This window comes from Hemibagrus wyckioides, linkage group LG05, assembly GCF_019097595.1.
Source record: "Hemibagrus wyckioides isolate EC202008001 linkage group LG05, SWU_Hwy_1.0, whole genome shotgun sequence".
Classification (NCBI taxonomy): Eukaryota; Metazoa; Chordata; class Actinopteri; order Siluriformes; family Bagridae; genus Hemibagrus; species Hemibagrus wyckioides.
In genome coordinates, this window is record NC_080714.1 from 3,296,722 (window position 1) to 3,324,299 (window position 27,578).

A 27,578-nucleotide genomic window follows, 5' to 3' on the forward strand; every position below is an offset into this window, starting at 1 on the left:
CCCACCCAATCGTTGATTATTTTCCTATAACCACACAACCTGAAGTCATTTAGTTCTTATATGACAGAAATGTGCTAAGTGGTGAAGGTGAAGAAGGTACAGGAGTTTAAGTACTTGGGGTCAACAGTCCAGAGTAATGGAGAGTGTGGGAAAGAGGTAAAGAAGCCAGTGCAGGCAGGTTGGAATGGGTGTCGGGAGTTCTGTGTGATAGAAAAATATCAGCGAGAATCAAGGGGAAGGTGTACAGGACAGTGGTGAGACCTGCCATGCTGTATGGTTTAGAGACAGTGTCACTGAGGAAGAGACAGGAGTCAGAGCTGGAGGTAGCAGAGCTGAAGATGTTGAGGTTCTCTTTGGGAGTGACACGGTTATACAGGATTAGGAATATCAGAGAGACAGCTCATGTTGGACGTTTGGGGGACAAAGTTAGGGAGGCCACATTAAGATGGTTTGGACATGTTCAGAGGAGGGAGAGTGAGTATATTGGTAGGAGAATGTTGGACATGGAGCTGCCAAAGAGGAAGGCCAAAGAGGAGGTATATGGATGTAATAAATGAGGATATGAAGCTAGTGGGTGGAGAGAGATGATTCGCTGTAGAGACCCCTGAAGGGAAAAGCTGAAAGAAAAAGAAGAAGATATGACAGAAATGTGGCCAATTTTTGTATGACATGTCACCTTTTCCCTTTATAGTTACATTTAATGTTGTGGAAAGATTTTAAGTAATTAGTTCTCCTTTTCTCCAGCATTCACTCACCAGCCCTTGTCTTTCTCTATATCTTAAGGTTAAATTAAGTCTTCCTTGAACGTTAAATAAATATTTAGTGGAAGATCTTGAAGACTTGTTCTTGTCAGAAATTTTAAAAATGTATAAAAACTTAAAAATCGTCAATAGTGAATGCATTGGGTTGAGTAGGGCGCCCTCTGTTGTATGACAGGGGCTATAACATGCAAGTCAATTTCACTGTTTTAAAAGTCAAAAATCACAAATCTGAAATCTCATTGAGTTGATGCAAAATTGGGATTTCTACCAAAACAAGGCTTTCATTCTGGTGACACAATTCGTTTGCGATACAAACGCAATCCCACCATGCCTTTCTTTTAGAAGTATTTCTTATTCAAAATGGTGTCCATTAACAACAGACCAAAAAAGTGAGGCTTTAGTGTTTGTCTTATTGAGAGTTTTATATCGAGGCTCACTTGTCTGAGTGCGTAATATTTTTAGCTGGAACCAAAGAGGCCAGGGGGTGGTGGTGGTGATCAGAGGTTTCGAGATTATACACATTTGACTAGCAGGAGTGCTAAATATAACCAGGGTCAACACATGCATAAATATACACCCATACATGTGCCTCAGCTGACTGACAAAAGAGCAGACAAAAAAGCTCATTCATTGTCGTTCTGCCAGCTGCTGACTGGGCCTACGTGTTGGACGTCTTGGATAATTCTCAAGGGGTGAGTCAATCCAGCGTCTCTGGACACATGGGTGCATGTGGATATTTGATATGGAGATATGTTTCACTAGGACATTCGAAATGTTGAAGAGTCACAAAATGTTTACTGCTAGCAAATCTAATTTGGCTTCTGCTTGATTTAATGTGTTTGTAGACCACTGACAAAAAAAATAACATCATGCCGGAAACTTCTAATTGATTGGATACAGCATTGATGGGCCTATTAGATAAGCCTGTGATTGGCCAGGGACTGTCCAGCCCTGATCCACTGGTCCGAGAGGCCTACCTGATGGCTTACGATTATATTAACTATGTAACAGCCAAACCGGACACACCTCTTGGCCCGGCGCCGTCTCAAGCCTCAGCGGCGCTGCGGCACGCAGGAGACGAGCTCCTCCAACGCTTCCCGATCTTCTTCCGTCGCTGGCCACGTGTATTCCGGGACGTCACAGAGGACACCGCGTGTTCTACGCTGCTGTCCATCCTGGATGAGCACTTCTCTCAAGCGAGGCGCAGGGACCTGGCCTGGAGCGCCGTACTGTCCGTGTTTGTGCTTGCTGGTCAGATGGCACTGCACTGCCAACAAAGAGGCATGAACAGCGTTCTGCCCCAGCTCCAGCAGTCTGTAGGCAGCTTTGTTGAGAGAGTCATCTGCCCTGAGATCAGGGACAAGGGAGGATGGGTAAGTTGTTAACAGGGCTAGAAATAAGAATAGATCATAAGAAAATGTTAAAGGAAAACTTTTGTCTAGGAAACTGCAGATTTCAGGCATCTGGATGTCCAGAATATTTTATACACAGCAGAATAATGGGGTATACAATAGATCTAATATATATTTACAATTTGACAAGAGAGATATGAAAGAAATGCTCAATATTTACAGTAAAACACTTATTATACTAGTTATTTACACTTTTCCATAGGGTTTATGGTGTCCATACATCTTCAAACTGCCTATTGGCAAAAGTTTTGGGACACCCCTCCAAATCAGTGAATTCAGGTGTTGTTTTTCAGGGGTTGGGCTTGGCCCCTTAGTTATAGTGAAAGGAACTCTTAATGCATCAGCTTCATACCAAGACATTGTGGACAATTTCATGCTCCTTCCTGTTCCAACATGACTGCACACCAGTGACCAAAGCAAGGTCCATAAAGACATGGATGAGAGAGTTTGGTGAGGAGGAAATTGACTGGCCTGCACAGAGTCCTGACCTCAACCCCATTGAACACCTTTGGGATAAATTAGAGCAAAGACTGCGAAACATTCCAAAACTGGGACGTCTGCCTTTACATGCACATGAATGTAATATGGAGTTGTCCTGCCCTTTGCAGCTATAACAGCTTCAACTCTTCTGGGAAGGATTTCCACAAGGTTTAGGAGTGTGTTTATGGGAATTTTTGACCATTCCTCTAGAAGCGCATTTGTGAGGTCAGGCACTGATGCTGGACGAGAAGGTCTGGCTGGCAGTCTCCTCTCTAATTCATCCCAAAGGTGTTCTATGGGGTTGAGGTCAGGACTCTGTGCAGGCCAGTCAAGTTCATCCACACCAAACTCACTCATCCATGTCTTTATGGACCTTGCTTTGTGCACTAGTGTGCAGTCATGTTGGAACAGGAAGGGGTCATCCCCAAACTGTTCCCACAAAGAGCATGAAATTGTCCAAAATGTCTTGGTATGAAGCTGAAGCATTAAGAGTTCCTTTCACTGGAACTAAGGAGCTGAGCCCAACCCCTGAAAAACAACACCTGAACTCAATGATTTGGAGGGGTGTCCCAAAACTTTTGGCAATATACTGTATATTGACACAAAATCTTTCCTCTAAAAGGTAACCTTGTCTCTAAAAGGAGGAATTATCCATATACAGAAATTTAATTTACAGAAGAACATATAAACAATGTTGGAATTCTGTAGTAACCACCCCAAGACTTTAATTAGGGATGTGATAGCTTAGTGGTTAAGGTGTTTGTACTACTGATCAGAAGACTGTGACTTCTGCCATTCTGCCACTATTGGGCCCCTGAGCAAGGCCCTTATTAACCCTCAGTTGTTCAGTTGTATAAAATGTGATAAATTGTAAGTTGGCCTAGATAAGGGTGTCTGCCAAATGCCAGAAATGTCAGTGTAATTACAATTGACCAGGTTTGCATCTGTGGCAAGGAAATCTTCTACCTAGAGTTTAAGCTGAGAGAAGAGGAATAATTTGTGCAGGAATTCAGACCAAACAACAACGACTAACACTTCACTCTTCTGTGTGAAGAATATATAAACAACGTTGTGTATTGACAGAATTCAGTAACCGCCCTGTGTGTGTTTCTCCAAGTCAGGTTTTGTGGTTCGCTTTGGGGAGAAGCCGACTCTGGAGGGCCAGGTAAAGAAGGTGTGCTGCTGGAGTTTGCTCATACTGAGCTTGGGGATCATGGCCTACTTCCTGTGGAAAAGAAGAATATTTTAGCCAACACTGCCCTCATGTGGCAAATCCATGAACATGCCAAGAAGACTTAGAAAAATATTGAGTGTATTGTATAACACACATTACTCAACAGAGTGGCAAAATATGTTTGTCCAAAAATATTACAGTTATCATTCTGATATCCTCTTCACTATGATAATATAGAAGAGCTAGTGTTGCCTTGACAACTGTAATTCAGGTCAATCATCTGCCTGAATAACATACAAATGGAGATCTTTATTTATGAATTAGGTTGAAAAGTTAATGTAATTTTTCGACTTCGAGGGGGAGAATGAAAAATAAACAACAAACAGCAGTGTACAAAGTCCGCCTGTTTTGCTAAGCTTAACTAGCTCAAGTTGCTAGCAGCACCGTGTTTTCAGAGGCAGATTATTCACCATTAGCTGTATTAATAGCTTTCTTCATTATGAAATTTTCATTTTTACTTTTAATACACATTTAGAGTCCAGTAGTCATGTTTTCTGAACAGTATTGTAAATATTTCCTTCAACTGGTATTTTTGACTGTTGAAGTATTTTCAGATTTGAAGCCATGATTAGCATTAAAACCAGAGCTTGTGTGCAACTTAAGTTCTTTATTTTGTATTAGGTTAAAATTCTTCACAAATCATGGCAATGTGCTGTTTTTATGACTGAAATGCCAACTAATTTGGTTAGAAGACTTTATTCAGGAGGAAGTGATTGAATATCAAACAGCTGCCAGAGTTACCTCAGGCAAAGAGGCACCTCAAACCAAGTGACTAAGAAAATGAAATCCTTCACACTTTCACTTATTGCTCATATGGTAATATGAATAAAAATTGAGATCTTTGAGGGATCAGTTTTCTAAATTAGTATTCTTGCAGGGTTTTGCAGTTTGTCAGCTTAAAAATAGAGCTCAGTATTAACTTCCTGTACTCTGCAACTCAACCACCTTGACTGTAGTGTTTGAGGAATGTTGGCTCCTGCATCAGAACCAGGTCAGGATTACACCCGAGGATGTTCATGTTATGTCTCTGTCTAAAGAGAAATCCTACACTCTAAACAAGTTAGACAAGGAACTCCATCTCAATTCTAATGAAGCAGAGGAAAAATGTTTTGCACATGAAGAGAAAGTCAAAGACCACTTTAAATACGTTAACAAAAGAACTTTAATGACACGCTTCTGTACAGAAAAGGAATGGACAGCAGAACAGAACACAAACTGAAGCTTGGAAAGGTTTGTTTCAGGTAGAACACATACACAAGCAAGATTTATGCAAGCTCCTCCTCTCCTTCCTCTTCAAACTCGCCCTCTTCCTCAGCCGTGGCATCCTGGTACTGCTGGTACTCGGACACCAGGTCGTTCATGTTGCTCTCGGCTTCGGTGAACTCCATCTCATCCATACCCTCCCCGGTGTACCAGTGGAGGAAAGCTTTGCGCCTGAACATGGCAGTGAACTGCTCAGAGATGCGCTTGAACAGCTCCTGGATGGCAGTGCTGTTGCCGATGAACGTGGCAGCCATCTTGAGGCCACGTGGTGGGATATCGCACACGGCGGTCTTGACGTTGTTGGGGATCCATTCGACGAAGTAGCTGCTGTTCTTGTTCTGCACGTTGAGCATCTGCTCATCAACTTCCTTCATGGACATGCGGCCACGGAAGATGGCGGCGACGGTGAGGTAGCGGCCGTGGCGCGGGTCGCAGGCAGCCATCATGTTCTTGGCATCGAACATCTGCTGCGTCAGCTCGGGCACTGTGAGCGAGCGGTACTGCTGGCTTCCCCTGCTGGTCAGTGGGGCAAAGCCAGGCATGAAGAAATGCAGACGTGGGAAGGGCACCATGTTGACGGCCAGCTTGCGCAGATCTGCATTGAGCTGACCGGGGAAACGGAGACAGGTGGTGACGCCACTCATGGTGGCGGACACGAGGTGGTTGAGGTCACCGTACGAGGGTGTCGTAAGCTTCAGTGTGCGGAAGCAGATATCGTAGAGCGCTTCGTTGTCGATACAATAGGTCTCGTCTGTGTTCTCGACCAGCTGGTGCACGGATAACGTGGCATTGTAGGGCTCTACAACTGTGTCGGACACTTTGGGAGATGGCACCACGCTGAATGTGTTCATGATGCGGTCGGGGTATTCTTCACGGATCTTGCTGATGAGCAGAGTGCCCATACCTGAGCCAGTGCCACCGCCCAGGGAGTGGGTGAGCTGGAAGCCCTGCAGACAGTCGCAGCTCTCAGCCTCCTTACGCACCACATCCAGCACAGAGTCAACAAGCTCAGCTCCCTCTGTGTAGTGACCCTTGGCCCAGTTGTTTCCAGCACCACTCTGACCTGTACAAATAAAAACAGAACATTCACTCAAATATTCTTCACTCATAATATGTTCAAATTTAACCAAACTACAACCATACTCACCAAAGACAAAGTTATCTGGTCTGAAGACCTGGCCAAAAGGTCCAGACCTCACAGAGTCCATGGTACCAGGCTCCAAATCTACCAGCACAGCACGGGGCACGTATTTGCCACCTACAACACAATATTAATAAAAACAATTTAGTGTGAATTAACACCACTACCATATTACACATCACAAGAGATATGAAGACTATGTACCTGATGCCTCATTGTAGTAGACATTGATCCTGTCCAGCTGGAGGTCACTGTCTCCGTGGTATGTGCCGGTTGGGTCAATGCCATGCTCATCACTAATAACCTCCCAGAACTATACATAAAAAGAGAAAAGTAAAGTTAATTATTAACCATTTTATTTCCTTCTGGCTGTATATAAACAGGACTTTACACTCTACACATAATAAAGGACTGAAAATCACACTACGTCATTGTCTTCAACAATGCAAAAACATTTTATTTAACTGTTAACATACACATGTAAAGGGGGGTGCAGAGCATTTAATAAATGCAAGAAAAGTTCAATTAGCATCAGAAAAGTGGGTCGTGAGGTAATTTCTCATCATATCGATTTAATCGTAATAAAAGAAAAGCAAACGATTAGCCGCCGCATTGCGGCATTAAACTGGACACGTGCTCATATTTCTAGCCACAAGACCACCCGCGAAAACCCCTCAGCCAATCACAGCCATTTATTGACAAACGCGCTATAGAACGCAAATTCAAAAAAAATTAACCGCCAATAATGAGGCTTATTTTTTTAAACACAAAAAATCGCGCGCGCGCCCTTCGCGCCGGTTGGCTGAAATCCACAGACAAGGATTTTTTTTTATGCAGTTACGTCACCGCAGACTCCGCCCCACCCATATCCGGCTAAAAGGCGCGGCGCGCGCCCGGCTTGGCCCTCTGTAGTCTGGGCCTTCAGTCAAAAGAAAAATCGGAAATTGCGTAAAATATCAAATTATATTCCGATTGGTTTTATATCCCTGTAAAATATTACATAGCCAAATTCTAGGAATTAAAGTTACGAAAATTTAGGAATACTTCTGCCTCCCTGCAACGCCTTTGTCAAAGAAATCCCCCCCCAATCAACGGACACGCGCAGATTTTTTTTCTTGCAACGTCGCAAGCAAAATTATAGAACTAAAATGTTTCGTTGCAAGTTAAAGCCTCGAATTTTAATGGTTTTTATTTCCCTCTTTTTCCTTGAGAAATGCTAGGAAATGAGGAAGCACATGGCTATGGCGACCCATTTTTCATTCACACAGCCACAATGGCTGCTTCATGACCGCAATTATTCACGATTTTTTAAAATACAAAATCGAATATATTAGCCTAGCAATATGTATTTGGCTTTTACGGTCAATAATTCACGTTAAAATCCGCTTGAATGAACCCCATATTTCAATTTCATCGAGAAAAAAAAAAAAAGTTTCTTTTTAAATATGAACGTATATATAAAACCAACCTTAGCTCCGATCTGGTTACCGCACTGACCAGCCTGAAGATGCACGATTTCCCTCATTTTTGCTTGCTTTTTTTTTTTTTTTTTACAGAGGTAGTTCTGTCTGAGAAACGTAATCTGTCTTTCCTTCTTCTTCTACAGAAGTGCGGAAAACAGTGCAGCTCCCTTCAATATAAGTACTCTGATGTAGTCCCGCCCCAAGATGCCGGCATCAGCACGCAATTGGTTAAGATGTTCAAAAATCTGCGTAGAGCATCCGTAGTCGTCGTTGATTGGTCTAGACGAGCAGTCACTCAAACCGGGTCCTGTGAGCTTTGTCACGCCAGCGTATAGCCGCCGTAGTCATGCTAACTTAGAAGTCATGCTAGCCTATGTTTTGTCTGTATCACTACAGTACTAAATACATACTAAAAAATATATCCAACGTTCAGTTTATAAACTTTAAAAGGATCATGGTGTATCAGACAAGTCAATAAATATCCAGCTAAACAGAAATCTAAAACTGAAAACAAATATAATTAGCCGGTTAGCAAGCTAACTGCAACATCCTCATTAATATCCAATTAGCGTCAACTTATATAATTCTGCGCCTTGCGCAATAAAATGAGCCATTTCACTGCTGCACACTTAAAAACTAAATAACAGCAGTAAACACAAATACTAAAAAGGACCATGATGAGGCTTTGCAAGTTAAATAACTCAAATCTACTGCTTAATTCATTCTGTTCTCCAGTCACTCAATAAGGGACCTGTTATAGTTTCCATTGGAGGCAAACACATCTGCTTTCTGACATTTATCAGTAACCAAAATATATTAAATCATATAAGCTGTCAGCATTTCTTCCAAAGGGATGGAGAGAAGGATGGCAATTTAATCCAGGTTCATTTTTTAAAAGCACTGGCTTTTAAAAATCTTTCCAAATGTAACTCACAATACTTCAGGTGGTACTAAAATCTCAGAGATCTATACACGAGTAATAATTACATTACCATAGCTCCCTGTGTAAACTAATCGACTCTGAATAGGACTACAGACATTGTGTATTATGACTACATTCACTAGCAGAAGCAGGATATTACACATTCTGCAGCTGCAATTCCCCACATGCACCAGCATGTGATTTCTTCCTCTGTGCTGTGTATGGGAGGTGTTCCCAGTTCAGCTCGGTTCATTTCCTATTCTTTGCTATTACCGAGCCATTATGCAGCCTACAGTAAGTGATGTCCTCTCCTCCATCCCCCCGCTGCTTGTTGCACAGAAAGCCAACAATGAATAAAATGGCTGCCACAATGCAGAGTCCTTCTGTTCAGCATGTGGCCTACAGGTAATGGCAGCCGACAGTGGGAAAGTGGGTTTAAAAGAGCTCGTGGCGTGGAAAAATCCGAGCCCTTGTCTTGTCTCTGCAGTGTTTGTGTGGATTATTAATAGCTAATCTGTATAAAGGAGGGGGAAGGCCAAGACACAGTCAGCTGCCTTGGTACAGTTGGCATGACTTAGAGAGCGAGAATGTAAGATTTGTCATGTTGTATGCAGTGATGGAGGGGGCAGGGAATATTTCTATGGTCTCAAGGGCTTTTCTGAGATGACCAGAGGCAGCCAAACAGATGGGATGTTAGCGGGTCGCCCTTCAGGTCTCTCTGTCACAATCGGGGACAAAACCCGTGCTGACAAATTTCGAACAAAATGTTTTTTAAAAAGCGCATGTTAAATACTGTCTCTAAGCCTTACTCAAGTCAGCAAAATGATACACACACACACTCCCTAACTACTGACCTAAATTTAACAGGACTTTCTGGATCCTCCCTGTACTTTCTAATCAGTGGTTATATCCAAATTCTAATTCTGGAGACAAAAGAGCCAGTGTGTGCTCGTGAAATAGCTTGCGTCATCGCACAACACTTCCCCCATTTCACCCAGCTCTGCCTCTGCAGCTACTTCTGGCAGCTTAATGGCTAATTGATTTAGTAGGAGATCAGACTACAAATCTTGAGGTGTGGCAGTGCTCAGGAGTGATAGCACTCTGGAGATGTGTGTATGTGTGTGGAATTGTGAATATGAACAGAAATGTAAGTCCATTGAAGATGGACTTACATTTTGTTAACTAATGTAGTTAGTTAACAAAACTGTTTGCAGTAGAATTGACTATAACATTTTATTACTAATTCTTAATGCCTGATAAACAACATTCTGAATTTCGTCTTTAGACCAAGTCTTTGTCATATTCCATGTGTGCAGCTAAAAATATTTGGAAAAAATCTGGAAGTAATAAAGATTCTTCAGGCTCCACCACTGAAGAAAATAGCTAACACAAATTGCTATACACAAGCTTTTATTATTGTGTTACTTTTTAATTTGTTTTATTTATTATTTATTCTTTAGACACAGTATTTTATTTTATTATTATCTTCTTTTTTTCCATCTGATTTTATATGTAGCCCATTTTACTATTCTATTTTTTGACCCCAAACTCATAATAAAAATAAGCTGAAAAAAATAAATCAAATAAAATGTATAAATTAGCAAAGCATATTTAGATGTAATTCTAAACAGTAAATTGTACCCAATACAATTTGATATTCTGATATGCTTCCATATGTTGGTACCAATTTTATACATAATACTCCATTTCACTGTTCACTTATTCACCTAGTTCAAGATCCTGTACAAGTGTCTCCATGTTTGGTGGATATTACAGGACAAACCTTCCAGCTTCTCTATCTGTATATCTATAATCTGATATCTATACATTAATACCGATGGTGCCAATAATCTTAGCACAAGTGGCTTGCTGGTGATGCTTCACACAAAGTCATTAAAGGGCAGGCTAAGCTTTTTATTACACTGCCTCTGTGTGTGGCTTATTGTGTGATCTGCAGTGGACTGAGGTCTGTTTCAGTATGGATCCTCAGAGACAGGGTCTGATCTGCTGTCTTTTGACTCAGCATCTGTTTTTTCTGTGCTGCTCTGCTAATCTCTCTTCACAAAGCAGCTAAGATACGACAGAAGGGATGAAGAGGTAATCGTTTAGCATTAACAATACTCTAGCAGTTTTGAAGGCGTTAAAGAAACAGGTTGAAACCAGACGTAAGTCTTCAAGGCGTGTTTGGTGTCTGATGTTTTACATTGGAGAAATCATACTAAGGTGGAAAATGTGATGGAAATCCAGCTCACTCAAAATCAAGTCCAGTTCATCTGGTATAGGACCCAGTACGACGTCTTGTAATCTTTAATTACAGCAGTATAAGTTGATAGTGCTGTATTCTGTACAACTGACCTTTGTCCACTAATCAAACATTAAATACTCACTCACTGTAGATTCGATACAAGACCAGCAAGTGTAACGATATTTAAGTACCATAATAAATTACACTTGGTGCTCACATATTAAATATATAAACGATAAAAGCAAAAACACAGGGAAAGACTTCTTAACATATAATTGAATTACAAAAGTAAAAATATTTAATTCTAATTTCATTTAATGCAGTTCCAGTCTTGTAAAGAGGTGCCATGTACAGAATACTGTCGTTTCCTTGCAAGCAATCGGAATATTGACGACGCATGCTGATGAAGGAGGCGACAGTCTCCTCCATTTTCCACCCTTCACTATTCCACCAATCAGAATGCATTTTGGTTGCTAGGGTGATGTTACAGAGCCCAAGCAATCATCACCGCCTATATAAATCCAACGAAAGGCACAGAATAGAACTAAAATGTTATCTGAACACAGTAACATTACAGGGGAAGCCATCTTAGGCAACCAAACTCGCTTGTTTATTTTAATTTGTGGATTTTGTAAGTTTCCCATTGGTATGAATAAAGTATCTATCTATCTATCTATCTATCTATCTATCTATCTGTCTGTCTGTCTGTCTGTCTGTCTGTCTGTCTGTCTTTCTCTCTGTCTTTCTTTCGGTGTCTTTTTCCAGCTTGGCACGAGGTATGGTAACGAAAAGCAGGAATTCCATATAGAACCTAAGTTAGTCCTGGCCTAACCTGTGTTGAATGAAAACGAATTTGTGTAGCAAATCAGTTGTTTAAAGGACGTTCAAGAAGCTCTGGCGGATTTATGGCAAGATTTTGGGCGAGACTTCGTATCTTCAAAGCAATCATCTAACAACAAGCATGACTTCATCACGTAGACTTCGGTGCTGGCGTGAATATAGTGTAAATGATTCAATGAATTTTCGCTGAGTCATTCGTTAGCTAATAATCTCGAAGGCTTGGGCTGGTAGAAATGGATGTGAATGTTCATTCATATGTTCAGCTGTCTCTAACGGAGCATGTGCAATCCCCAGGGAAAGTCCACACAGATCCAACAATGGTCTCAGGCTCCATTTCACGCCGTCATACATGAAGCTTGCCGGGACTGACACGGTTGTGAAACAGCAGAAATCATTTTAGACTGCTCTTAAAATAAACACGGGCATGTTTACTCCGAGATTGAGAGGAAAAAAAACATGACCATGAATAAATTTTCTTTATTTTCTGAAGGAGCTCTTTTGTGTGCTGAGACTTTATTTATCTCCTAGTATAGACTGGAGTATGTAACTTGTTTTCCTGAAGTGCTTAGAACCAAAATAAGGGCACTTTGTGTGAGAAAAAAATCTGTCCTTGCAGCCCTGCCAAGCCTTGCTGCAGTCTAAGGCTTTTTGCCCATCCCCCTCTCATCAGCCCTGTGTGTGAGGGAGCTAGCTAAGCTGCTAACAGTGAGTCAGAATTGTGCTCCCTAAGGATATCTTCTTTTACACAAAGCTGACTCAGCTGCTATGAACACACACACACACACACACACACACACACACACTCACTGCTTCTCTTTCAGAAGCCATAAAGACTGTTTCTTTCTCACACACACACACACACACACACACACACAAAAACAAACCACACACACTGCCTTTTAAACTGGGTACATCAGAAGCCTCTGAAGAACTAGCGTCTATTATTACATTAGCCACTAGCCCAGAGTCCTGACATTGTTCTCAGAGGCTGACTCAAAAGAAAAAAAGACATGTCTGTATTTCGTTCTGCAAATATTCTACACAATCAGAGCCTGAATGGATTCCACACACACTATACAAGTTATTTATTAGCCATTTCAAAGAAACGAATAGAGAAAACGCTCGACAATGGATGTCCGGTCCTTTGCATAGATGATGTCAGACAGTCAGACATTGCCACACCCTTAACCTTCTGCTCTGAAACACCACCAGAGTCTGTTTAAATGATCTGGTATTGATTATTGATCTGTACAGGGACACTGTAGTCAAAAGGTCAACATCATCCCCCTCGTATGTAAATGCCATCTGCCATTTTCATCCCCTTTCAGATTAATCAGTAAGCTTAGATGATAAATTCAATAATCTTCGATGAAAACTAGATCAGCCAAACAACAACGAAAAGGAAAGCCAGAGTGAATAAAATCATTCATTTGAGTTTATTGTTTTGTTTTAATATTTAATCCTGCTATTTCACATTAGTAGCCTAGATGGATAACTAGCTAACTATCAAGACTTTGAGTTTTAAGGGTTTTGTTTTTTGTTTCTATGTGAGGGCATTAGCTTTAAATGAGCTTTCTTCATTGAGTTTGACAGCATTCGTATGCCTGTCAGAATATAATTAGCCTGTGAAATGGTCATTTTGAGGTAAATTGATGACATTTTAGGAAATGGCTATAGTTTCAACCACTCTGCTGTCTGGACCCTACCATCCCCACCATGAAATTTCTTCTCTTGTATTTCAAATTGCCCAGTGTTGAAGGAGCTTTTGAGATGCAGAGTGACATTAGTATTCCAAGCACTTGCTCTCTCCCCAGGGAGTTAGCTGCAGGAGGCTGCTTCTGATATTAATGGGACTGGACTCGCTCTCCTTCACCCTGCTCCTGTACTGCAATCCATGTGAAGGGAACATCAGGGAGAATGAAACCACAGGGAGGTCACCGAATTGAGAAAATGTTAACGTTTGAGGTTGTAATATAAATACCGGTGTTAACATTTAGCATATGCTAGGTTACTATAATGTGACACTCCGTATTAGAGTCAAAAACTGCTTCTGAATTCATAAAGACTGTCGCTTATCCCAGGATTCAACCCTAACCCCTAACCCTAACCCTTATTCATAATATATAACACACTCTGTGCTGTTTGTCTTTGGTCGTCAACACCGAGGATTTATTATCACACTATCTGCCACCCAGAAGAGGATCAGTTCCCTTTAGGGCTTGGTTCCTCAAAGGGTTTCTTCCTCATGTTGTCTAGCTACTGTTGCCTCCAGCTTGTTCATTTGGGATCCTGATATGGCTGTATAGCTGCTTTGCATGACACTGAACGATTAGTACTGCTATTAATATTAGTGTTAGTTGCCTGTTGGTGTAGCTAAACAGCAACATCTTACTAGTTCTCAGGAGGTACGGGATCATTTTCAGGATGAAAACAATCCTCAAGGCCATTTACAATGCAAATGAGTAGCTTGGTGAAAACACTGTTTCATTGTTTGTTCCCGTTTCATACGATATGTTAAAGTCAGTAATCAAGTTCATCAGTGTGGAGGCGTAAAAGTGTGCTGGTGATCCTAATAATACAGATAATCATTTAAATCTGGAATAAATCAAGCAACTTGATATACAAGGGATCCTGAACATACTGTGGTGTAAACGATGAAGGACCAGGACCAGGAAATATCATTAAAAGAACTTGCAGAACAACGCGGGGGGCGGGGTTGGGGGGGGGGATTATAAAAGGAGAACAATAAACACCTGCAAGATAGGTTGGTAACATGATAACTCATGGAAAGGGCGAACATTTTACACAAAAATCTAACAGATTAACACAGCAAGGATTCCAATGGAATGGAAATGTGTCCACGCTAAGGAATTAAAACCAAGCTCTTTTAATGAATGATGGAATGCCAGCGCCCAAAACATGGGGCCGCCATTTTGCTGAGGCGTGGCTCGTCACAGATAGTGTGAGTGTGGCGCCATCTTGTGGCTGTCCAGTCTTCGTCTTCCTCTTCAAACACAGACAATATTTTATGAGTGTCGTTTTAGGAATTTAAAGCATGTTGTTTATATGTTTTACTATATTAAAACATCGCAAATATAAATGACAAAGTCATTAAAAATTTCACTCACTGACAAATTGCTGTTGTGTGAGAGGAATAAAAAAAAACTTCAGGTAGATACTGAAGTCACTAGTATTTTTCAGCCATAATGCTTTTTACCAGATTTTACAATTCATATTGTGATATATGAAATAATAAAGATGAACAATAATAAATACATTGGAAGCAAGAGCCTGTATCGCACTGACGCATAGTTTAGACACCAAGGCATTCTCTCTGATTAAAAAATAGTGTGAAATGTTTACCCTTCATAGATCTCGACATTATTAAATTCATTAGAACTGATCCGCCGTACAGCCGATGTCTGATTTCTGTGCCAGGTTCAACCCTAGGCAGAAGTTTACGTTATATTATACTGGATCATCAGATTTAAGCTCTGACTATATGCGTCCTGCAGCTGCTTCGCTGTTAATCCCATTGAAAACATAACAGCTTGTGGTTTAGATGTTGCCATTGAAATGTTATTATCACTAATGATAAAACGCATACAGGGTGTTTTCTTTTCATTTATTTATAGTTATTTAATAATGTATTGTCACCTTCATTTCACCTATGCCTGGACTATATATATATATATATATAGATATATATATATATATATATATATATATATATATATATATATATACACCGTTCAGGCATAGCATTATAAAGTGAATAGCACTGATGATCTCCTCATCATGGCACCTGTTAGTGGGTGGGATATATTAGGCAGCAAGTCAACATTTTGTCCTCAAAGTTGATGTTAGAAGCAGGAACAATGGACAAGCGTAAGGATTTGAGCGAGTTTGATGAAGGGCCAAATTGTGATGGTTAGACCACTGGATCAGAGCCTCTCCAAAACTGCAGCTCTTGTGGGGTGTTCCCGGGCTGCAGTGGTCAGTATCTATCAAAAGTGCTCCAAGGAAGGAACAGTGGTGAACCGGTGACAGGGTCATGGGCGGCTGAGGTTCATCGATGCACTTGGGGAGCGAAGGCTGGTCAACGTGATCCGATCCGACAGACGAGTTACTGTTGCTCAAATTGCTGAAGAAGTTAATGCTGGTTCTGATAGAAAGGGGTCAGAATACACAGTGCAGGACGGATCAGGGCTGTTTTGGCAGCAAAAGGGGGACAAACACAATATTAAGCAGGTGGTCATAATGTTATGTCTGGTCAGTGTATTAACACTCATTAACACTGACAAGTGACTTGAATTAAAAAAATTTTCAAGTCTTTGCTATTTAGCTTTGACGCATCTGCAATCTCTTATTAAATATTTAAAGCGTTGAGGGAAACCAGGTATGCAGACGATGAAACTAAGATTTAAAGTCTGTTTACTGCATCAAAATAAATTCTGTCAACTCGGCGGACATCTTGGATACTGGTTTGCTTAACCCTGCTTTTACTCTAGCATCAGGTTTGTAATATGTCTCTTTTGGTTGTGTAGTGATCAATACTGCATATCTCATCCTTGGGGGGTTGGGGTCAGAGCACAGGGTCAGCCAGGGGGTTGAGGGCCTTGCTCAAGGGCCCAATGACTGCAGCTTGGCAGTGTTGGGGCTTGAACCTCCTATTAACAACCCAGAGCCTTAACCACTTGAGCTACTACTTTCCAGTTATATAATTATATAATTAAATTTTCGACTAATCAGCGTGACATGTTTTGCGCATCACACAGTAAACAGGAACTAAAGTTTAGGGTCTGGAGCTGAAGAAAAGTGCCATTGGATCGTTCTGAGGGATCATTCAAGTGAGCCAGATGTTTGGATTTGTAGCTTTACTGCATTAAATCTTTGAGAAAATCTCAGTTCAGTTGTCGAGGTCACTGAAATCACAGCTCTGTGTTGTGACTCTTTTAGAAACTAAATGATTAGCTGCCATTTTCTTGCTAGCTGATGTAAACACATGGTAAATGAGCCATTATTTAAATGATACGATGATAAGAGTCCTCTTATCTAATACCCTGATCAGACATCATCAGTAAAGTCGGTAGACCTCAATCATATCTATAAATACTGCGCAGTAAAAAGTGTCACTCCGCATATGTTATAATCTCATTTATTACTGAATATGCCACAATTCAGCGTCTCGCTTCACAAAGCGCTCACAAAATTCACACAAACATTCTGAGCTTATTAAATATATACATCATCTCTCATATGTACAAGTCACCCCTTTATAACGAGTCGTCTCTTTTTTTTGGGCATTTTTTAATATCCGTTAACTATGAAAATATCAAAAATATAGCTTCCTCTTTTGTCTTGTTGTAAAAAATAAAAATAAAAATCAGTCCTGTGGGTGTGTGGGGCCCGGCTTAGGAAACCGTGTGCAACTTCCTGTTGCGTTTGGCTCTACGCATCGGAGGGAAGCTGATGAACTCGAAGTGTTTCGTTCGGTCCGAGTTGGGGAAAGGAAGCGGACCTTTGTGGAGCCGCTTGATGAAGTGGACTTCTCTTTGGTTCTCCCTGGTTTTAGAAGCTTTGATGGGTCTCCCTTTCCGACTGAAGGCTACGTACCAGCCATCATACTTGGCGTTCTGGAAGGCGGTGTAGTTGTTCTCCAGGACTATCTCGGTGAAGATGCAGTCCCTTCCTCTGCCGCTGGCCTACGGGAACACGGCCATAACTGATATTAGTGTTTACTTCATATATATTTACTTTAAAATAATGTGGAGCAGCGAGTCACATGATTCCCTGTGATCTGAAGACATGTTTATTGGTCTATCATTTATTTATTTTTTACCCTCTATACCACCCTACAACTGAGTGTTTTTATATTAGTGGCTCCCATGACCATTTAGGATGCTTAAAACCTTTCATTTTACGAAGAACCTCTTTAAAAAAATCTTTATTTTTAATTTAAATGTGTAAATTTTTTATTGACAATAAATCACTTCCTATGCACTTTAAAAAAGACAACGCTTAACCACGTCTATCCATCATGGTTCTGCATAGAACCCAACAACATTGTTCTTAATAAAACGTGTAAAATGTGGAACCTGAATTATCGCTTGAGGGTTCTGTGTCTGTCTCTATGGTTTTGGATGTGGAACCCTTATATGTTACAAAAAAACACTTATTTATCCACCAAACCCATGAAGAACCAATGAAGAACCTTTTTTATTGAGAGTCTAAACATATGTACTAATTGGAAGCCTAGAAAACTTCATTTCTACTATTATTCATTCATTTCACCACTCCTATCAGGCATCTATGGTATGTAGGTAAAGGTTCTTGACCTGGACAGCAGGTGGCACTATTTCCTGTAGAAGGCCACAGCAAAGAACTTCAACATCAAGTCTTCTACAACCAAAAAGAACCAAAATAAATAAATAAATAAATAAAGAAGGAAGCAAAAGTAAATCTGCATGTACATTCTATGAAATCTAAAAGACTCCAAATAGTTCTCCACTGTCCATCTGGGAGAACTTTTCATGGTTCTGTGTTACACCAGAACAAGGGGGTTCTCCAGAACCAGTGTGTTACATCAGAACAAGGAGGTTCTCCAGAACCAGTGTGTTACATCAGAACAAGGAGGTTCTCCAGAACCAGTGTGATACACCAGAAAAGGAACCAGTGTTATCCAGACCCAGGGGGTTACCCCAGAATCAGGGGTTCTTAACTTGCATAGTGCACTTAAGAATAAATCCCTTTCGCCACCAAAATTACTTTCTATTTTCCATTATTTTCCACTTAATATCCAGAACCTGTTTTTTTTTTTATCCATTTTTTTTGTCTTGGTACTCCGTCCATTCTTAGAAAGGGTTCTTCAAGTGTTCTCAGTGTGCTCCTAAAACAGTTCTGGATCTTTGGATTTTCTTTGGAATAAAATAATCATAACATAATCATTGGTACATCTACAGTCCTAATAAGAAGGTTCTATCTGTTACTCTAAAGGGAACTCTGACAGTTTTGTGTAGAACTCTACAATCCCTGTTCTGAAGACCCTGAAGACCCCGAAGGAACCCATGAAACACGGTATAGAAAATGCACTCTTATACAATCCAAAACGCTTATGGGTTCCTCTGTATATTTCTCCAAAAGAAAGGTTTGAAACAGACTTGAAGAACCATCATTTATCCGCTGAACAAATTGTGGAGGAACCTTTATTTTTCTGAGGTATGGACTGAGAATGCACAATATATGGTTCATGTTGGGTTCTTAAAATGTTGATTAGGTCATCAAGGGTGCTTATCCTCCTAAAGCATGGAACTCAGGACAGAAATGTCCTCCTGAACTTTTGAAGGACCTCAGAGCTACAGGTGGACCATCATAGAATACTTAAGAATGTTAAGAAAATATATTCATAGAACCACTTTAAGTCCTATATGGAAGCTTTTTTTCTTTGAGAGTGTGTTTAGATTGGCATAACTAATAAAATGTAGCTCTAATATTCTAATGATCTCTGCTTTGACAAAATAGAACCATTTCTGGAAGCTAAGAACCTCTATTTACCCAGTTAACCCTTCAAGAACTGACAAAAACCCCTTTCGAAACCATTGTAATCCAATGTAGAAAAAACAGAATAATATACTTTTTTAAATAATCCTAAAGAACACTGTTAAAGAGCGTAGCTGTGCCCAGTGGGTGAGTTGTGGTCAAGACGTTAGTGTATACCTTGCCAACCAGCTTTCCTCTCCGGTTCATACAGAGGTATCGTCCACTCTCGGCTCCTTTGATCCGAACTCGACTGCCAAACGTGTCCGTCTCCACATACAGCCTGGCTGCAACACAGAAACACACACACACACACTGTTAGTACCATGATATTTGAAGAACAGAACATTGTTGGACCGAACAAACGGGAACCTGAGAGCGGTTCTGAATCTAACATTAAGGTAAACATGCTTTATTACATGTCCATTGAAATGAAATGGTGTCTGAAAATGTTCTTGAAAGAACATGCACGTTCCTGGAGAACCTTTTCAATTTCAACTCATGCAGATGTGTGATTTAGCTGATTAGTTGAATTACATGTGTTAGAGCAGGAAAATACTGCTGTAAGCATGACAGGACCATCCAGGACCAGAGGGTTACCCCAAAACCAGTGGGTTCTCCAGAATAAGGAGGTTACCCCAGAACAAGGGTGTTCTCCAGAACCAGTGGGATACCTCCAGAACCAGGGGTTTCTCCAGAACCAGGGTGTTACCACAGAACAAGGGGGTTCTCCAGAACCAGGAGTTTCCCCAGAACCAGGGTGTTCTCTAGAACCAGGAGTTACCACAGAACCAGAGTGTTAACCCAGAACAAGGGTGTTCTTCACAACCAGGGTATTAACCCAGAACCAAGGAATTACCTCAGAACCAGGGTGTTCTCCATAACCAGGGGGTTAACCCAGAACCAGGGGGTTCTAAAAAAAAAAAACAGGGTGTTACCCCAGAACAAGGGGGTTCTCCAAAACCAAGGGGTTCTCCAGAACCAGGGGGTTAACCCAGAACCAGGGTGTTCTCCAGAACCAGGGGGTTAACCCAGAACCAGGGTGTTCTAAAAAAAAAAAAAACAGGGTGTTACCCCAGAACAAGGGGGTTCTCCAAAACCAAGGGGTTCTCCAGAACCAGGGGGTTCTAAAAAACAGGGTGTTACCCCAGAACAAGGGGGTTCTCCAAAACCAAGGGGTTCTCCAGAACCAGGGGGTTCTAAAAAAACAGGGTGTTACCCCAGAACAAGGGGGTTCTCCAGAACCATAAACAATTATTAAAAGAAACTGTTCTGTGTTTGTGTTAGGTTTGTGAAGACCTTCAATATAATGTAGAAGGAAATGATTCTTCAGTTCTTTGTGGTACAGATACATAACAACAATGTGTGAACATTAGAGTCCTTAAAGGTTTCTTCCTGCTGTAGGGTTTAGATCAGATCGAGCAACATAAGTGTTTTTTTCAAGCAAGCTACAGAAACCCAGATATCCAAGGAACCCTTCTGGAACCTTTTTGAAGTGACTTTACGGAAGTTGAGATGGTAATATGCTCTAGAGAACCTTCCTTCTGAAAACGTTTATTCATCCTACCGTTCTGAAGATTCTTTAAAGAGAAGATAAAAAAGGTTAATCACTCTGAAGAAGCCTCTTAAGGATGCTTAAAAGTTTATTCACCCCAAAGAACCATTAAGGGCTTCCTTTGGGAAGTAAATTATTTATTTATGAATATCCTTTATGGAAGCTGAAAGGTTTATTGACCCTGTAGAACCTTTTTGAGTGCTTTTTATGAAAGCTGAAAAAGTTTATATTATAAAGGAACCTTCTTGTTTCTTTAGGAACCTTTTAGAGTGTTCTTTAAGGAAGTTTATTCATCCTCACAGAACTTTGAGTGTTCTTTGAGGGTGTTAAATGGTTATTTGCTCTAAAGATCCTATTTGTTCCTTAGGAACCTTTTCGAGTGTCCTTTAGTGAAGTTATTTGCCCCAGGGAAACATTTTAAATGTTCTTCAAAGAAGCTTCCCTATTGAGAACCTTCCAAAGAATTTCCAAGTTATAAACGTTTAGCTCACTTTTTAAAGAAGATAAAATGTGCTTTTCTCTCATAAGAGCCTTTGGTAAACAGAGTAAAAATTGAGGTGTGTTATTTAAATAAATTATCTGTGATTATTTGTAGATTTGTGTAGACGATATAATTTAACAACAAATATCACAATTGTCACAACGCGACATATCGTGCGTCCCCGCGCGCGCGCGTGCCCGTGCGCTCCTTTCCTCGCTGCTTTGATGTTTAAAGTCCATTAGCGCTGCTCGCAACACAAAGGCGAGCAATTAGAGAAATATTTGTCGGTCTTTATGCGCGCGCTCTTTGCCTACATTGAACTAATCAAGGCTCTTTATGCGCAGCGATAGCGGCTCTGTAGCGTCACCGAAACCCGACACGAAATCCGATTAGACTCACCGAAAGTGTTGCCGTCCTCCGCGGTGGCGCTCACGCGCTTGCCCTGGATCTGCACGTGGCGCCCGCTGGTGCGGCTGTAGAGCTGGTAGACGCGCACCTGCCGCCGGCTGAGCTCGTCCGTCTGCGCGCCCTGCTCCCTCACGTGCTGCTTAAAATCAGGAGAAGGCTCATTCTCCCCCTTTTTTCACGTAAAGGGAAAACATAAGATCACACGTTTCTCCCTGGCTCTCGTTCCCTATGCCTACATAGCACTGACTTACACGGTAAATGCAAAAAAACAAACAAACAAACAAGTAAACAAACAAACCAATAAACACACAAGAACGCCTCGTGCTGGAGTAAAGTTGGCGGATTTTTTTATTTTAAATCATATAGTTATTTCCTGACACGTTGGTTAGCTTAACTCAACCAGAGGAAGCTTATAATATGCGAACACACTTCATAAATATTTTAGAAATTGCATGATGTTAGATGCGTAAAAATATGACACCGTGCGTCTTTACGCTCAAAGGATCAATGCACTGCTACAATTCCTTCATGCATAAAATAGTAGATTATAAAATATCTAGAAATGTGATTACATTCTAAACATAATTACTTTTATGTTTAATTTAAATGCGTGTAAGTTAATCTCTCTTTGGATAACTTAGGATAAGTTATAACCCTATACACGATATAAGTAATGTTCAAGGACAACTTTTAAAAATCTTAGAAATACGGCTGCATTTATTAAACACTCCAAAATGAAATGCATGCGTATAAATTCTATATAGTTCAGATTTGTGTAGAATAGCTAGAGAATGTGAATATTTACCTGTGCATGACACCAGACCACGAAGAAGTGGAAAGATCTGCAAAGTATGGAAAAGGGAAGACTTTACAACTTAGCAACAACTTTATATCATAACACTGATCGATTATGAGCAATATTTTTTGCACTTACAAGTAAAAACAGCGCTGGTTAAATCCATACATTTTCTTCTTGAGATTATTTCCCCCAAAAAACAATGTGTTTTTTTTTTTTTTTTTAAAAAGCAAGTAATCCAGCAGCGCGTGCTTTAAAAGGTGAGATTGAAATCCATCAGCTGCTAAGAAATGATGAATAAATAATGAATACAGTGTACAGTGTCCTCAGAGAGAGAGTAAAGCCCAATGGATAAATCCGAATCCCGAGCCGAAATCAGAAGAACTCGTCGGTGGACAGCGGTGCGGTTCCATCCTATGCTCTAGGTGTCTCCGTGTTATCGGTGTTTGTTAGTTAACTGACTTGTGTTTGGCGGCACGCGCTCATAGTGCCCGTGTGCAGGCTCGTGCTCCGGTTCTGAAAGCGCGCGACGCGTCTCCGGTCACTCACTGCACTGAAATGACAGACATCACACACAGGTCTCCAGCCTGAAGTCACCGCAAACCAATGGTGTTTAAAACCACGCCCCTTAACGCCTAAACTACACACCAACCCCAAGTTGCAAGTTACAGGCATCCAAATCAGGGCTTCTATATATTCACACACACACACACACACACACACACACACAATGTAATAATTAATAATAATTAATAAGTAGTCCATGAAAAAAATATATGCGCTGTTGTTTTTTTTTTCAAGGATTCACTGGGAGCAAAAACTTTCATCTTCCTTAAAGAATATCTAAAAATATTTCATTCTGATCAATCCATTATTAAAACATTATTTATTTATTTAAGTTTTTTTTATTTATTAACTTTCCACCTACCCAGTTGAAATATAATTAAAACTCTCCTCTGTAGTTATTCCTCTGTATAACTTTTATACCTTAGAACAAAAAGGGTTTATTTATTTATTTATTTACTTATTTACTTACTTACTTACTTACTTACTTACTTACTTACTGACTTGCTTACTTATTTATTTACATACTTATTTATTTATTTACTTACTTATTTACATATTCATCCATTCATCCATTCATCCATTTATTTATTTATTTATTTATTTATTTATTTCGAACCATGAACCAATGCCATGGTATAATACACAGGATTATAAAACCTCTAGGCTCTATTCTATCATGCAAAGAAATAAAACAAAACAAAAGCAGCTGATTTATTTTTTTATTCATAATAACAGTTTTAGTCTTGTTTATGTTTTATGTTTTTTATATAAACTATTTTTATATAACTCAATGGCTAACGAAGACTTCAGTAGATGTCATATTTAAAAATAGCCGGTTCCCGGGATGAGGCTTTAGGGGCCCGCTGTGGTCCCCAGAACTGGACCTTTAACTTTATATTTTCTTTTTAGTGGAACAAAAATTGTGTGAATAGAAAATAATCATGTCTCTGGTGTGATGTAATTTTGGAGGGAAAGCAGCACTGGTGTTAGCCAGCTAGTAAAAAGGTCTTGTCTGAATGCTAGTTTGTTTATTTCATTTTCATAAAGCAACAGGATTAAGAAAAAGAGTTTGTATTTGAGCATTGTCGTCTATAAATACACTGTATATAAAGTATTGAAATTGTTGACTGATGCTTAATGATTCAAGGAATCAAATTAGATTAAAAGAATCAAGTAAAAAGAGTCATATTCAAGTATCCTATGTTCAGTCATATTAAACATATTAAATACAGCATTAAAGTGGTTTATTTACACGAAAGTGAAACAGCCTGAAGATGAAAAACCTTCTGATGTGAGCGGAAACCGTCAGTTTCACCCTGGCCTCTGGTTTTCGATCCGATCTAATGGATGATTAAAGTCCATCGTTTCAAATCAGCTGTAATGCATTCAAATCATCGTCGTCGTCCACTGTATTTAAAGCTTTTTCCCTTCGGGAAGGGGCGGGGCAGCTGATGTTTGTTGGGACCCACGGCTCACACCTTTTGCTAACGTGGCAGCCCCTAATAAGGAAACAATGGGGCCTTTTAATCATTGGCGTCCAGCTGGCTTTTGTTAGTTTATGCTGGAATCAACATCAGGGCCTCACGCTACCTGGCTAACAGGATGCTCACTTTCTGACGCATACTTAGTAGATGCCTCCCAGCAATTAGTGCTATCTTGCTAAAGTGCATGGAAATGGGAATGCCACTAGGCCCTTCAAAGGATTTCCCATCACTGTTGGATTCCGTTGCCTTGAGATTATTGTTTAAACTAAAACGTTTGCTTTAATGGTTAAGAGATTGCATTAAGAAGGTATTTGTACATATGCATGCATGCTCAAACATTTAGGTATCACGTAGATATAATTAAGGTTAAGATGTTAATTCGTTTATCTGATGAGATACGAAACTCAGTTAACTGCCGCGTTTTAGCTGTTTTCCTCTTTGCGCTGTTGTTAGCGCGTCATTTGTGATGGGATGGCCATTGGCATGTTCTCCACCCATCAGTTTGTATTTGGTGGAGGAGGACAGATCAATGCTTGATAAACAAGCCAGACTGACGTGTCACGGGTGTGAAACATCAGATGTGTTAAAAACACGTGAGAAAACTCTGCGGGTTACAAAAAACTCAAGATTCCTGCTGTTTGATTTATGGTATTAAACATATCTGAAAGTAAGGATGAACCGTTTCCTGTTACCACAGAATGTGATTTCTTCCAGCCCAATCAACCCGGAGAGAATCCTCAGTCTGAGTCAGTCCTCAGGGTTCATTACGCGGCTTCCTGAGCCATTCTTATGTGATAAGTACCTGTGCTCTAAAGCAGCCACGCCCTCCTAAACCAACACCGAGAGGACAGAACGAGACATCTCACAGCTGAGGATGAGTAAAGAACTGAGAGCTTTAGCGCTACCGCTGGATTCCTCTCAGACCCAGCAGGATGCCGAGGGTGGCGACTGTGTGCTTTTGGAAGTGGCCGAGTGAAAAAGAGAGAGGTGATGGGTTCTACTCGTCTACCCCTTTCTTCACCCCAGCCCTTATTTCGTTTACAAAGTGGCGGGAGATCTAAGACCCTGCAACCCAATCTTATTTATTTGCGTCTCGGCTAGTTTTACTGGTGTTAACTCCACGATGGAAATAACCCAACAAGCACCTAGCAACAACAGCTCAGAGCTCTTCTCGGCCAGAATATAAACCACAGAGTATCTCTGTTTCTCTACACTTTAAAACTCTTAGATGTTCCAAAACATGGAGACATGTTCAAGCTTCAATGTGTAGATGTGTGAGGACATGTTTGAATGTTTCCATCATCTGTATCATCTCTCTGATGATAAACATGCTAACATACTATGACAAACCTAAATATCTACCATCAATCAATATCCAGTATGTTTTGCAGATCGGACTGAATTGGACTGCAATGTTCATGCTAGTCGGCCATGACTAAGGTCTCAGGTATATGAATGGAAGTAAAGTGGCAGTGCATTTGGATATGAAGACTAGGTGATGGTAGTTCAATGATCATCCAATGAGTTTATCCAAAAAAGGTCCTCCTGTGACCTCCTGTACTGGGTCTTTACAGCGGAGCTGAATGAGTCCTCTGCCTATGGAACCCCACTGTTTAACCAGTATGTCATTGAGGGGATGTTGTTTATTGTACAGAATGGCTTATCAAGTGTCCTCTTTTTTCTACCACCACCTCAGACCCACCCAGAGAGCAGCCCAAGACTGATCCAGCCTTATCGAACACTTTGTTGAGGGTTTATTTTGTGCATCTCCCCCTGCATACTGCTGCAAAGAAGATGCACTGACTACCAACATCATATCTGCTGCAAACATGAAAGATGATCTTCCTTAGAAAATAGAGTCTGCTCATCCCTTTTCTATACACAGCCTCTGTGTTGACCTTCCAGTCCAGCTTTTTGTCGAGATGGACACCAAGGTATCTATAGGTGTCAACCAGAAAATCAGTAACCCAGGGACGGCAACTGTGAGAACACAGAATAACCTCTTCACATACACAAAGGTGAGATCATACATTAGTGAGATCTTAATATCAGGTTGAAAATTTTTATTCATTGATTTTTAAGAGCAGAATTACATTAGTGAAGGCTTGTTATATTTGTCCTTGTCATGCTCCTGGTGGGTTTTTTGGGTCGTTCTAGTCATTACCTGATAGAAGCAAGTGATGGGTCGATTGGTGGTCTAACAGCTTAAACCACATCGTAAAATACAACTGGTATAAAGAACAACTGGCTTTTCTGACCCCACAAAAATAGAGACAAAGCCTTGAAAAAGTGGGTGGTCTGCCATTCGTAGGGAAAAAAACAACTTTCAGAATGTGTGCATAAAAGAGAAAATGGGGAAAAAAGTTGGAATTAAGAACATGACCCCATTGCCATGCTATTTTTTTGTCCTTACTGGCTCATTGGTTGACCTCTTGAATGTACAGTTCTGTCCCCTCAGGCCTGATTTTTGATGGAACATACCTGGGTGTGAATCAAGGCTGATATCAATGCATTAATAGTGTGAAGATTTCTCCGCTAATAAAGAACTCGTGCTTGATAAATGGCTAATTTTTACAGGGTCTGTTGCTGACCCTTAGTTTTACCCCAGCCATTTGCAAGCTGACCATTTGAGCTTGCCAAATTTGACACAGCTGACACAGGCAATAAATTTGAACTAGTTCCCCCACCCCCTTGATCCCTAATGAAGCCTAGCCCTTCACCCCCCAATAACACCTAGGGGCAATGAGAGAGGACACGTCTCAATCCAAACGCTCTGATGTCTTTGATTTAGTACCATCAATGTGGAGTAATATTTTGCTTAAATATGAATGAATTCAATGGGCAGACTGGATATTGCACATGTGAATGGCAAAATTTAACATGCCGATTGACGTAACACACATTCAACAGGTAGTAATACTGTACTATATTAGCTAAAAGATTAGCAGATAATTATGGGTGCTTCTGGACCTGGTGTGATCTTGGAGGGA

At 40.6% G+C, this 27,578-nt stretch overlaps 3 protein-coding genes across 4 annotated transcripts; 1 reads left to right on the forward strand and 2 right to left on the reverse strand.

Moving 5' to 3' along the window:
* Positions 1–1,319: 1,319 nt before the first annotated feature.
* Positions 1,320–4,689, forward strand: bcl2l16 (BCL2 like 16). Its single transcript, XM_058389610.1, has 3 exons — positions 1,320–1,453; positions 1,607–2,134; positions 3,771–4,689. Exons 2-3 carry the CDS (start codon positions 1,667–1,669, stop codon positions 3,900–3,902), a joined length of 600 nt encoding a protein of 199 aa, XP_058245593.1. The 5' UTR covers positions 1,320–1,453; positions 1,607–1,666; the 3' UTR covers positions 3,903–4,689.
* Positions 4,690–5,031: 342 nt separating this feature from the next.
* On the reverse strand, positions 5,032–7,919 carry tubb2b (tubulin, beta 2b). The gene is made up of 4 exons (XM_058389609.1): positions 7,760–7,919; positions 6,496–6,604; positions 6,298–6,408; positions 5,032–6,213 (listed from the first exon to the last, which is right to left on the reverse strand). The coding sequence occupies exons 1-4, from the start codon at positions 7,814–7,816 to the stop codon at positions 5,153–5,155; spliced, it is 1,338 nt and encodes a 445-aa protein (XP_058245592.1). The 5' UTR covers positions 7,817–7,919; the 3' UTR covers positions 5,032–5,152.
* A 9,020-nt stretch (positions 7,920–16,939) lies between these two features.
* Positions 16,940–23,080, reverse strand: fgf17 (fibroblast growth factor 17). Of its 2 annotated transcripts, none has more exons than XM_058390094.1 (5): positions 22,676–23,080; positions 22,547–22,583; positions 21,733–21,877; positions 19,478–19,584; positions 16,940–17,466 (listed from the first exon to the last, which is right to left on the reverse strand). In XM_058390094.1, the coding sequence occupies exons 1-5, from the start codon at positions 22,705–22,707 to the stop codon at positions 17,176–17,178; spliced, it is 612 nt and encodes a 203-aa protein (XP_058246077.1). In that variant the 5' UTR covers positions 22,708–23,080; the 3' UTR covers positions 16,940–17,175. The 2 variants fall into 2 exon arrangements, with proteins under 2 accessions (XP_058246077.1, XP_058246076.1); XM_058390093.1 differs by having other exon boundaries at positions 21,733–21,910.
* Between the last annotated feature and the right edge of the window lie 4,498 nt (positions 23,081–27,578).

Excerpts from the sequence above, each read along its gene's own strand:
- bcl2l16 (XM_058389610.1), top strand. The coding sequence starts at position 1,667 with ATGGGCCTATTAGATAAGCCTGTGATTGGCCAGGGACTGTCCAGCCCT. Across the intron at positions 2,135-3,770 it reads TCAGGGACAAGGGAGGATGG|TCAGGTTTTGTGGTTCGCTT; the intron begins GTAAGTTGTTAA and ends TGTTTCTCCAAG.
- tubb2b (XM_058389609.1), bottom strand. The coding sequence starts at position 7,816 with ATGAGGGAAATCGTGCATCTTCAGGCTGGTCAGTGCGGTAACCAGATC. Across the intron at positions 6,605-7,759 it reads GTAACCAGATCGGAGCTAAG|TTCTGGGAGGTTATTAGTGA; the intron begins GTTGGTTTTATA and ends TTTTATGTATAG. Across the intron at positions 6,409-6,495 it reads CTACTACAATGAGGCATCAG|GTGGCAAATACGTGCCCCGT; the intron begins GTACATAGTCTT and ends ATTGTGTTGTAG.
- fgf17 (XM_058390093.1), bottom strand. The coding sequence starts at position 22,707 with ATGTATGGATTTAACCAGCGCTGTTTTTACTT. Across the intron at positions 21,911-22,546 it reads TGGTCTGGTGTCATGCACAG|GGGGAGAATGAGCCTTCTCC; the intron begins GTAAATATTCAC and ends ACGTGAAAAAAG. Across the intron at positions 19,585-21,732 it reads GGAGGACGGCAACACTTTCG|CCAGGCTGTATGTGGAGACG; the intron begins GTGAGTCTAATC and ends TCTGTGTTGCAG.